Genomic DNA, 12,701 nt, shown 5'->3' with positions numbered 1-12,701 from the left:
ACACTACATTCCATAATGAAACTTCAAATGGTCCAGATAAAGGCATTCTGATTTGTGTTATTTACAGTTGTAAGTTTGATTCTACCTGGCAATTGGCAAGCAGGGCATCAACTGACCCATTGTATCTGTGAGTGTGGGCTATCCTTCTCTCTGAATATTGATTGGCATGTTGAAGGTGTCCATACAACATCCAGTTATTATCTGTCATGTTTGGTTATTTGTGTGCTTGAGTGACTTAGACAGGTAATCCCAGAGTCACAGGACAAAGTTTTCCCAAGAAAGGATGTTCTTGTGTCAGGTTTCTGCCCAATCTTCTAACACATACATTGTTTCTCCATAGCAGCCTTTATGTGATCAGTTTCAAAATGTATTGTGGCTTGATGGTTGAGGCATTGCCAGATGGCATGGTTTGTTACAAGTTCCTCCCACGTTTTAATGCTGGGATACCCAGTATTGAGTAATCCTTCAGTGAAGTTATTCTTATTAATAATGGCTATCACATAATTTAATCCCAATGGAAATCTTTTATGACAAACTGATAACCAGGAAGATCTCTTGTAGTACTCGGCATAAAAGCTGTTTTGAAGGACTGTAAAATCAGACCTCTATAAGCAGGACTAACCTACTCAAGATAAGTCGCCATGGTGAGGAGCTATCTGTGTAGGTACCTCCTGTAGTGAGGCCATTATTTTAATACAGGGGAACACCAGCTGAGGAGGTCTCACTTGACAGATCAGATATATCTGGGATAGACAGTTTCATCTGTAGTCACCCATGCTAAGAACTGATAATCTTCCTGCTCCTTCTCCAGTATCAGCTGATGAATAAATATCAGGTAGAAATGCCACCACATTCTTTACATTGTCAATGATTGGTTGCACATCCTATAGCCTCATTTTTGTGACCAGATTAGGTCTTTCCAATGGGCTTCTAGCCCACCCCTGAACAGTTTGCATTTTACCCTGTGGGACATCTTGCTGTGTAGGTTGTGTATGTTCACCAGATCGAGAGAGCAGCTGGAACAACCGCAGACCAACCCCATCCCCAACCAATATTCAGTTGTCAGGACACCTTAGGGCACTTCCATTCAAGATTTTTACAGTTTCACTTTGCAATTAGACTTTATAATTCAGTTCTGAAACCTGTTTCTTCTTCTGTCTTTATGCTTCACAAATCTTTACTCATAAAAACCTGTTTTACAATTTTGAAACAGCATGTTGTTCATTTTGATTAAACCCGGGATAAAATCCAACAGTGATTTACCATTAATGAAGGTCCACCATTAAGACTAGGATAAATCCAGCAGTTTTTTTAATTCATTTGTTAGATGTGGGTGTGCCAGCGTTTGTCACTCATCCCTATTTAGTCTTCAGAAGGTGGTGGTGACTTCCCTCCTTAAACTACTGCAGTCCATGTGCTATAGATAGACCCACGATACTGTTAGGAAGGAAGTTCCAAGTCAAGGAATGCTGATATATTTCTAAGTCAGGATGGTGAGTGGCTTGGAGGGAACTTGCAGGTGGTGATCATCCCATATATCTGCTGCCCTTGTCCTTTGAGATGGCAGTGTCTAAAGAGCTTTGGTGAATTTCTACAATCCATTTTGTACATCGCATCTTACACATTGTTACTGCTGGATATCAATGGAGTGGATATCTGTGGATGTGGTACCAATCAAATGGGCTGCTTTGGCCTGGATGGTTTCAGCTTCTTGAGTGTTGTTGGAGCAGCATTTATCCAGGCAAGTGGAGAGTATTACTTCGCACTCTAGACTTGTGCCTTGTAGATGTTGAATAGTTTTTAGGGAGCCAAGAAGTGAATTACTTGATGCAGAATTCCTAGCCTCTGACCTGTTCTTGTATCCACTGTATTTATATGGCTGATCCAATCCAGTTTCTTGTTCAGTTTCAAAGGTAACCTCCAGGATGTTGATACTAGGAGAATTCCATGGTAGTAATGCTATTGAAGGGACAATGATTAGATTCTCTCTTGTTGGAGATGGTCTTTGCTTGGCACATCTGCAATGCAAATGTTTCTTGTCACTTGTCCAGAGCTTGCTGCATTTGGACATGGAATGCTTCAAATTCGGAGAAGTCACATATGGTGCTGAACATCACTACTTTTGACCACATGATAGAGGGTTGGTTATTGATGAAGCAGCTGAAGGCAGTTGTACATGACCCTGAGGAACTATTGCAGAGATGTCATAGAACTGAGATGACTGACCTATGACTCCAACCAGCAGAGAGTTTGATTTTTCCCTGATTCCCGTTAACTGCAGTTTTGCTAGGGCTCCATGATGCCACAGTAGAATGTTATATCAGACCTTAATCACTTTACCATCCAACCAGAGCTGAATTAGCATCTACATCACTGGGATATGTTAAAGCAGACATTGTATTAAAATCAGCATGCAAACTTAGAAAATTTGTGAGCTGACCATCAGGACTTCCCCATATATCATGACTTCTTACATTGCCTCCTGGTTATGACCCATTGCATAGTCATGTGAACATTTGGGAAGGGAAAGAAGAAGAAAACAGGAAAGAAACTTAAGTCAAGAAGGGAAGCTTTGTTCTGGTAAATTCCAACTCCTTCAGACTTTTGACATGATATTTACCCCAGTCAAGCTTGAAAACAAGGATCTGAAATGCAGTTCATTTCTAAACCACTTATTTAATGTAGCTGGAATTTGTACAATGCAGATTATGAAACAATATAGTTTAAAAAACAAGATGGGCTAAGTAAAAACAACAGGCAAGAGTTTGGATGCAGTTGGTCATCTAGCTTCTTTCCTCCAGTTGCTCCTTAAACTCATTTGCACATCAATAAACACAATTTGCTGCTGGGTAGTACCTCAAGAATTGCTGAATAAAACATCCTGCTGAAGCTATCCATCCATTCCATTGTGGTCAATTTAGGTACCAATGACATGGGTAGAAAAAGGAAAGTGATTCTGTTGAGGGAATATGAGCAGCTAGGGGCTAAATTTAAAAAGCAGAACCAAAAAGCTAATAATTTCTGGATTACTACCTGAGCCACAAGCAAATTGGCACAGGGTCAACAAAATTAAAGAGGTAAACACGTGGCTCAAAGATTGGTGTGGGAGAAAGGGGTTCAAATTCATGTGAAAAGACCAAAAAAACGGCAGATGCTGAAATCCAACCAATTTCAAATAACCTTTCCAGTCATGCCCCGCCTCCCTTTCCAGCCCCACCTCCTCCCTTCCATTCCACCCTCTGACCCTCCCTTCCAGCCACCAACCAGATTCATCCCTCCCATCGACCAACCAGGCCGTACCTAGCACCACTGTCCACCTATCACCCCCATTCTGCCTCCACCCCTTCCACCCCCCTCTTTATCTGCAGCTCCCCCTACCCCCACATCCATTCCTGAACACGGGTAATACCCGAAATGTTGACTGCTCCTTTCCTCCAGATGCTCTCTGGCCTGCTGTGTCCTTCTAGCTTCCGGTTTGTCTACCTCAAATTCATGGAACATTTGTGTCAGTACTGGGGAAGGAGCAAGCTGTTCCAATGAAACGGGCTCCACCTGAAACATGCTGGGACCAGAATTCTTGGGAGGTAATTTGGGAGGCACAGCAGAAATTCATCCATGGAAGACGAAACATATGAAGGGAAGGATGAGGCAACTATGGCTGATGAGGGGAGTCAGGGACAGCATCAAAGCAAAAATAAAAGCATACAATGTCGTGAAGAGTGGCAAGCCAGAGGATTAAGAAGCCTTTAAAAACCAGAAGAAGATAAATAAAAAAAGCAATAAGTGGGTGGAGGGTGGGGGTGTTTGCTGAAGATGAAATATGAGACTAAGCTAGCTCGTAACATAAAAGATGATTGCCACAGTTTTAGATATCTAAAAGGTAAGAGAGAGGCAGTAGTGGGCATTGGACTGCTGGATAATGAGGCCGGAGAAGTTGTAATGGGCAACAAAGAAATGGTGGAGGAACTGAATATGTACTTTGCATTAGACAGGAGGCTGCTAAATAAATCAAGAGCCCATGGTGTTAAGGACAAGGTACTACTATGATATAAGATTGGCCAACTGTCAGAAGGCAGAGAGAAGGGATAAAGAGGTCTTTTTCAGGGTAGCTGCCAGTGACTAGTGGAGTTCCACAAGGGTCAGAGTTGGGTCCACAAGTGTTCACGTTTTACATTGACATGTGGACGAAGAAACTGAGGGCATTGTTGCTAAGTTTGCAGGTAACACAATGATAAGTGGAAGGACAGGAATTGTTGAGGAAGCGCAGAGACTGCAGGAGGACTTGGACGGGCTAGAAGAGTGAGCAAAGAAATGGCAGGTGGAATACAATGTAGGAAAGTATGAGGTTATGCCCTTTGGTAGGAAGAATAGAGGCATAGGCTATTTTATAACAGGGAAGAGCTTTGCAAATCTGAAGCACACATGGACTTAGGAGTCATAGTTCAGGACTATCTTAAGATTAACATGCAAGTTTACTTGGCAGTTAGGAAGTCAAATGCAAGGTTAGCATCCATTCCAAGAGAGATAGAATACAAGAGCAGAGATGTACTGCTGAGGCTGTATAAGGCACTGGTCAGACCCTATTTGGAATATTGTGAGCAGTTTTGGGCCTCATATTGAAGGAAGGGTGTGCTGACATTGGAGGGGGTCCAGGGCAGGTTTACAAGAATGTTTCTGGGGATGAAGGGCTTGTCATATGAGGAGCAGTTCGTGGCTCTGGTTCTGTACACATTGGAGTTTAGAAGGATGAAAGGGATCTGATTGAAAGTTACAGAATACTGAGAGGCCTGGATAGAGTGAAGACATGGAGATGTTTTCACGAGTAGAAGAGACTAAGACCAGCGGTTAATCTGTGGAACTCATTGCCATAGAGGGCTGTGGAGATCAAGTCATTGAGTATATTTAAGACAGAGATAAAGAGGTCCTTGTTTGGTAAGGGGATCAAAGGTTACAGGCAGAAGACTGAAGAATGGGGTTGAGAAACATATCAGAAGTGATCGAATGGTGGAGCAGACGCAATGTGCCAAATGGCCTAATTCTGCTTCCATTTCTTATGATCTGATCTTGCAATCGCCAGGACAGGATTCATGGAATACCAGATCTCAGTGGGAACAGCAATTTATACTGCATCAGGTATAATGCTCAAACTCTGTCAGGGAGCACTTTAAATTATCCCCTTTTTTAAAAATAACTATAAGTAATTCCTTGATAAGGAGACTGGCTACTTGACCAAGTTTTTAGAAATATTCGAAAATAGATTTATCACAAAAAAATAAGCAATTTCAATCAGAGTGCCGTGCTGCCACCTGTGCATTTTCAATAATTAAAAATTATTTTTATCTCCAAATAAATGAATTTATTAGTGAAATTGGTGTGAAATGTTCTTAATTTATTAATAAATAATATAATAATTGACTTTGCAAATGTAGTATGCAAAATAATTACCATAACTTTTGGAGCCTTCTTGAAGGTTGCAAACTAGCAGAAATTCCCTATGATGATTATTTTATCCTGGGGTTGTAGGAGAGGGCTATCTGGCTATAGTGCCACATATTAAACTAGTGGAAAATCGATTGGCATTGAACATACTTTGTGCTTTGAATTCATTTCCTGTGGTTGAAGCAGAAACTGCGTTGGGATCTAGCATAGGCTTTTCCTGAAATATTCTGTCAGTATTTCAGAGATCTTGCTGAGTATGTTCAAACTGTATTCATTTTAGTGTAGCTGTACCTGAAGTACAGCTTGTAACTCGTTATCAATTAATCATGGGATGTAATTGCGATCGTGATCAATAATTAACTGAGCTTTAAGAATATCAGAACATCAATAATTACTTAATAATTAAGTATACTAGAAAAGATAGATCCATTTATGAATAATTGATTGTTGATAGTTAAGAGAATTCTAAGATGTGAATGGTTTTCCACTTTTTCTCAGGAGCACCTCCACTTTGTAACAGAAGTGGCTCAAGATGAACTTTTTATTCTGGATCCAGAGATGGTGGCCGTACAGAAAAATGTGACATCCCCTGGAATGCCAGACCTGGTGGTGGATCCACCGCAAGCGTAAGTTTTCTACCCACCCCCACTTCAACCATGAACCAACCTCTGACCAACAATTCATTTCTTCCTCCCAACTTTGTTTAGCCCATCCATTCTCATGGAATATGGTGTCATGGGACCCACCCTGCATCTCTCCCATGTGGCCATTTCTTTCAGTTGCTGGCTGGACTTTTTCTAGGCTCTTTGACCATGTTAGTAATCACAGCTAAACCCTACCATGACACCTTGGCAGACATTTTCCAACATTCAACATTCACAACCAATTTTCACCTTCCTAACCTCCAAGCATATTAAGTTCAGTTCCTAAATAGGACCCACCTGTCTACTGGGCAGTATTAGCTGACCTCCAACAGACCAGGAATAAAACTTAGGTCCCCATATAGTGTTTAGTTCAACTGATGAATAACCATTTGAGTAATCCAGGAAACTCTGGGGAATGAGGGAGGCTTTGCTTCATTTTTCACAAGATGTAAGCATCGCATATTCCCCATCCTAAACTGACAGTCCCTAGTTGCCCTTGAGAAGGTATTGGTGAGCTGCCTTCTTGAACCATTGTAGTCCATGTCCTGTAGAGGGACCCACAGTGCCCTGAGGGAGGGAGTCCTAAGATTTTGACCGAGCAACACTAAAGGAATGGCAATATATCTCCAAATCAGGATGGTGAGTGGCATGGAGGGAACTTGCAGGTAGGTATTCCCATGTATCTGCTGCCCTTATTCTTCTGAAAGAAGTCATGGGTTTGGAAGGTGCTGTCTAATGACCCTTGGTCAATTTCTGCAGTACATCTTGTAGATGGCGTACATTGCTTTCACTGCTGTGTCATTGGTGAATGTTGATGGCGGTGAATGTGATGCTAGTCAAGCAGATGCTTTGTCCTGGATTGTATTGAGCTTCTTGAGTTATTGGAGCTGCACTCATCCAGGCAAGTGGGGAGTAGTCCATCAGATTCCTGATGACTTGTAGATGGTGGATATGCTTTAGGGAGACAGGAGGTGCGTTACGTTACTGGATTCCTAGCCTCTGACGTATTTTTAGCCACTGTATTTATATGGTTAGTCCAATTCAGTTTCTGGTCAATGGTAACCCCCAGGATGTTGATAATGGGGAATTCAGTGATGAGAATGTCTTTGGAAGTAGTGAGGGCTACAGGGCTAACTGACCAGGGCACCAGGGCAGGAAACCATTCAATTTTGGGAATCAACGAGGAATGTGGCGATTGTAACGAGCAGTACAGTGAAGGAATTGACACTGTTCTCTGCAGCAAAGAGCAAAAGTCAGGAAGGTTGTGTTACCTACATAGTGCCAGGGTTTGGGAGATTTCCTCAAGACTGGAGAAGAACTTGCTGTGAGAGGGGGAGGATCTGGTCATTGTGGTCCATCTAGATGCCAGTGACATAAGAAGGACAAGGGAAAAGGTCCTACTTAGTCAGTATGAGGAGCAACGTATTAATTTAAGAAGCAGCCCTCATAGATCATAATCTCTCGTGTACTACCTGATCCACATGTAAGTTGACATAGGGCAGTTAAGGTTAGAGAAGTGAATGCATGACTTAAAGATTAGCATGGACAGCATGGTGGCTCAGTGGTTAGCACTGCTGCCTGACAAGGCCAGAGACCCAGGTTTGATTCCACCCTCGGGTGACTATCTGTGTGGAGTTTGCACATCCTCCCTGAGTCTGCATGAGTTTTCTCCGGGTGCTCCGGTGTCCTCACACAGTCTAAAGATGTGCAGTTTAGGCGGATTGTCGATGCTAAATTACCCATAGTGTCCAGGGTTGTGCAGACTAGGGGGATTAGCCACAGCAAATGCAGGGTTATGCAGATAGAAACATAAAAGGTAGAAGCGCGAGGAGGCCATTCATCCCTTAGAGCCTGCTCCACCATTCATCACGATCATGGCTGATCGTCCAACTCAATAGCCTAATCCTGCTTTCTCCCCATAACCTTTGATCCCATTTGTCCCAAGTGCTATATCTAGCTGCCTTTTGAATACATTCAATATTTTGGCATCGAGTACTTCCTGTGGTAATGAATTCCACATGCTCACCACACTTTGGTGAAGAAATGTCTCCTCATCTCTGTCCTAAATGGTCTACCCCGAATTCTCATACTGTGACCCCTGGTTCTGGACATGCTCACCATCAGGAACATCCACCCTGCATCTACCCTGTCTAGTCCTGTTAGAATTTTATAAGTCTCTATGAGATTCCCCCCTCATTCGTCTGAACTCCACCGAAAACAATCCTACCGTAGTCAATCTTTCCTCATACATCCGTCCTGCCATCCCTGGAATCAGCCTAGTAAACCTTTGCTGAAATCCCTCAAGAGCAAGAGCATCCTTCCTCAGGAGATCAATATTCTAGGTGTGTCCTCACCAAGGCCCTGTATAACTGCAACAACACATTCCTGTCCCTGTACTCGAAATGGCTCGCAATGGAGGCCAACATACCATTGCCTTCTTTACCACCTGCCGCATCTGCATGCTTACCTTCAGTGACCGGTGCACAAGGACACCCAGGTCCAGCTGCACACTCCCCTCTCCCAATTTACAGCCATTCCGGTAGTAATCTGCCTTCTTATTTTTGTTTCCTAAGTGAATAATGTCACATTTATCCGAATTACACTGCATCTGCCATTAATTTGCCCACTCGCCCAACTTGTCCAGATCATACTGAAGGATCTCTGTATCCTCGTCACAGTTCACCCTCCCACCCAACTTGGTGTCATCTGCAAACTTGGAGATGTTGCATTTTGTTCCCTCATCCAAATCATTAATATATATTGTGAATAGCTGGGGTCCCAGCACCGATCCCTGTGGCACCCCACTAGTTACTGTCTGCCAATTTGAAAAGGACTCATTAATTCCTACTCTTTGTTTCCTTTCTGCCAACAAGTTTTTTATCAATCTCAATACACTTTCCCCAATCACGTGCACTTTAATCTTGCACAATCATCTCTTATGTGGGACTTTGTCAAATGTTTTCTGAAAGTCCAAATATACTGCACCGATTGGCTCCCCCTTGTCAACTCTACCAGTTATATCTTCATTGAATTCCAACAGATTTGTCAAGCATGATTTCCCCTTCATAAACCCATGCTGACTCTGTCTGATCCTGCCACTGCTTTCAAAATGCTCCGCTATAAAATCCTTGATAATGGATTTGAGGATTTTCCCCACTACCGATGTAAGGTTTACTGGTCTATATTTGATATTTTCTCTCTATCGACCTTTTTGAATATTGGAGTAATATTAGCTACCCTCCAATCTGGGCACTGTTCCAAAGTCTGTGGAATCCTGGAAGGTGACCAGCAATGCATCCACTATTTTCAGAGCCACATCCTTAAGTACTCTGGGATGTAGATTATCAGACCCTGGGGATTTATCCACCTTCAACCCCATCAATTTTCCCAGCACCATTTCTCCACTAATATTGATCTCCCTCAGTTCTTCCCTTTCACTAAATCTTGCATTCTCCAACATTCCTGATGTCTGATTTGTGTCCTCTTTTTGTGAAGACAGAACCAAAGTATGTATTCAGTTGCTCAGCCATTTCTTTGTCCCCTATTATACATTCTCCGTTTTTATCTTTACCAATCTCTTTCTCTTCACATACCTATAGAAACTGTTAGTGTCAGTCTTTATGTTCCCTGCAAGCTTACGTTCATACTGTATTTTCCCCTTCTTAATCAATCCCTTGGTCCTTCTTTGCAAAGTTCTAAACTGCTCCCAGTCCTCAGGCATATTATTTTTCTTGGCCACTCTGCATACTTCTTCCTTGGATAGGATACTATCTCTAATTTTCTTTGTAAGCCATGGATTGGCCCACTTACCCATTTTGCTTTTGTGCCAGTCAAGAATAAACAGTTATAAGATAACAAGGTGTAGAGCTGGATGAACACAGCAGGCCAAGCAGCATCAGAGGAGCAGGAAAGCTGATGTTTTGGGTTCAGGGAGACTATATACCATCCCGGAGTCTCGTTTGTGGCCACAGAGATGCCTCACTCTTCCACTTACAATTGAGTTCCCTATAACCATTGCCCTGGCACACTTTACCCCACCCCTCTGTAGCGGAACCAACCATAGAAAGTTTTTTTTTTCTGAAGAAGGGTCCAGACCCGAAACGTCAGCTTTCCTGTTCCTCTAATGCTGCTTGGCCTGCTGTGTTCATCCAGCTCTACATGTTGTTATCATAGAAAGTGGGGAGTGGGTTTGGATGGGATGCTGTTCAGAGGAGTGGTGTGGACTCAATGGGCCATGTGGCCTGCTTCCACATCGTAGGAATTCTATGATTTTAAGAATGGCTGTTGGGCATAGTGGGAACCGTACAGTAGCTGTGGGATAGTAGGTTTGAAATGTATTAATATGAGAAATGATGGACTGTGACATGAAAAGATAGTGAGCACAAATCTAAGAATAACTTAGATGATACAGGTTGCAAAAATAATAGAAGCACAAAAGTAAAGGCTCTGTATCTGAATACCTGTTAAAAGAAACTGATGAACTGAGTGCAGAAATAGAAATCAATAATAATCCAGTCAGATAGTCTCAATTAATCTAGTCCCATTTGCCAGCATTTGGCCCATATCCCTCTAAACCCTTCCTATTCAGATACCCATCCAGATGCCTTTTAAATATTGTAATTGTACCTGCCTCTGCCAACTTCCTCTGGCATCTCATTCCACATATGCAACATCCTCTGCGTGAAAAGGTTGCCCATCAGGTCCCTTTTAAATCTTTCCCCTCTCACCTTAAACCTATGCCCTCTAGTTTTGAACTCCCCTACCCTGAGAAAAAGACTTTGGCTATACGCCCTATCCATGCCCTTCATGATTTTATAAACCTCTATAAGGTCACCCCTCAGCCTCTGACATTCCAGGTAAAATAGCCCCATCCTATTCAGCCTCTCCTTGGAGCTCAAACCCTCCATTTCCAGCAACATCCTCTATCACTCTATGATGTGAAAACCATTACATGCAACATGGCTGTAGGATGACACAAATTGGGACCTAAATGTTGAAGAGCACTGAACATTCAGGAAAGATCCATAGCTAGGAAAAGGTGGAGTGGTGGCTCAGTTTATTAACAATGGTGTTAGCACAATAGAGAGGGATGGCCCAGGTTTGTGAAATCAGGATGTAGAAGCGATTTGTGGAGAGATGAGTAATGACAAAGGCAAGAAGTCACTTGTAGGAGTGTTTTTCACCCCCCTGCACTCTCCCCAATAACCACATGGTAGTATTGAGTATAAAGGTAGGAAAAATGGGAGCCTGTCAGAAAGGTACAGTTATAATCATGGGGGATTTTAAACTACACATAGACTGGATAAACCAGATGTAGCTTAGATGAGATGTTCGTAGAATGTTTTTGAGATAATTTCTTAGAACAGCATTTTCTGGAGATAGCTAGAGAACAGGTTATGCTAATTTATTGTGCAACAAAATGGGATTAATTAATTACTTCATAGTGAACAAAGCTTCCAGATAGCAGCAATAATAGTATGATTGAATTTCACACTCAGTTGAGGGAGGGAAGAGTGGGTCCGAGCCTAGTATTTTAAACTTAACTGAGGGCAGTTATGATGCATGCAAGCGGAGCTAGTTGAATTGATCTGGCAAATTAGGGTATGAGATTTTCCAATGGAGATGTAATGGCAGACTTTTAAGGGGATATTTCAGAATACACAGAACAGATAAATTCAAATGGAAAAAAAAACTCGAAAGGGATTGGAACATTTGGTGTTGCATCACCCATAGTTAAGTAAAATACTTAAAGATCATATCAAACTTTGAGATAACACTGTAATTGTGCAATAACAGTTGGCAGGTCAGAAGATTAGACAAAACATAAAAATAGCAAAGAACAAATAAAAATTAATAAGGAGGGAAAAATTACAGAATGATTGAAAGCGAGCCAGAAATCTAAAAAAAATCGTAATATTGACGTCTAAAAGAAAAGTAGGAAAGTGAATACATAAGTAGGGAGGTTATGCATCAGTTCAACAAGGCTCTGGTGAGACCACATCTGGAATACTGTGTACAGTACTGGTCACCTTAATTAAAAGATGTAAACGCTTTGGAAACCAGCTTAGAGAAGGTTTATCAGACTAATACCTAGGAGGATATGTTATCTTGAGGAGAACTTGGACAGGCTTATCTTGTATCCACTGGAGTTTAAAAGAGCAAGAGGCGACATGATTGACGTAGATGGAATCCTGAAGGGACTTGATACAGTAGATTTGGAGAGGCTATTTCCTCTTATGTGATGATCTATAACTAGGAGTTTCTGTTTAAAAATCAGGGATCACTCTTTTGAAGAGAGATTAGGTGAACTCTTTCTCTCAGAGGATCATTTTCATTTGGAACCCATCTCAAAAGATGGTGGAAGCAAAGTCCTTGATTATTTTTACAGCAAAGGTGAATAGATTCTTGCTAAGAAAGTGTGTGAGAAGTTATCATGGGTAGGTGCGAATATGGATTTGACATTACAATCAGATCGGCGATGATCTTATTACAATGGCGTAGCAGGTTTGAGAAACTGAATGGCCTACTTCTGAGATAATAAGATGTAGAGCTGGATGAACGCAACAGGCCAAGCAGCATCAGAGGAGCAGGAAAGCTGGCGTTTCGGGCCTAGACCCT

The 12,701-nt window shown here is 42.0% G+C and overlaps 1 protein-coding gene across 1 annotated transcript in view; it reads left to right on the top strand.

The window, feature by feature from the left end:
- The window catches only part of dgki (diacylglycerol kinase, iota), a 176,640-nt gene that overhangs the window by 141,382 nt on the left and 22,557 nt on the right, over positions 1-12,701 (top strand). The window contains exon 27 of the mRNA XM_048608001.1: positions 5,938-6,065. Coding sequence (XP_048463958.1) covers positions 5,938-6,065 — 128 coding nt within the window. The remainder of the gene's footprint in view (positions 1-5,937; positions 6,066-12,701) is intronic.

This window comes from Rhincodon typus, chromosome 18 (genome assembly GCF_021869965.1).
Source record: "Rhincodon typus isolate 14 chromosome 18, sRhiTyp1.1, whole genome shotgun sequence".
Taxonomy (NCBI): Eukaryota; Metazoa; Chordata; class Chondrichthyes; order Orectolobiformes; family Rhincodontidae; genus Rhincodon; species Rhincodon typus.
This window is presented reverse-complemented; position numbering and strand designations above follow the sequence as displayed.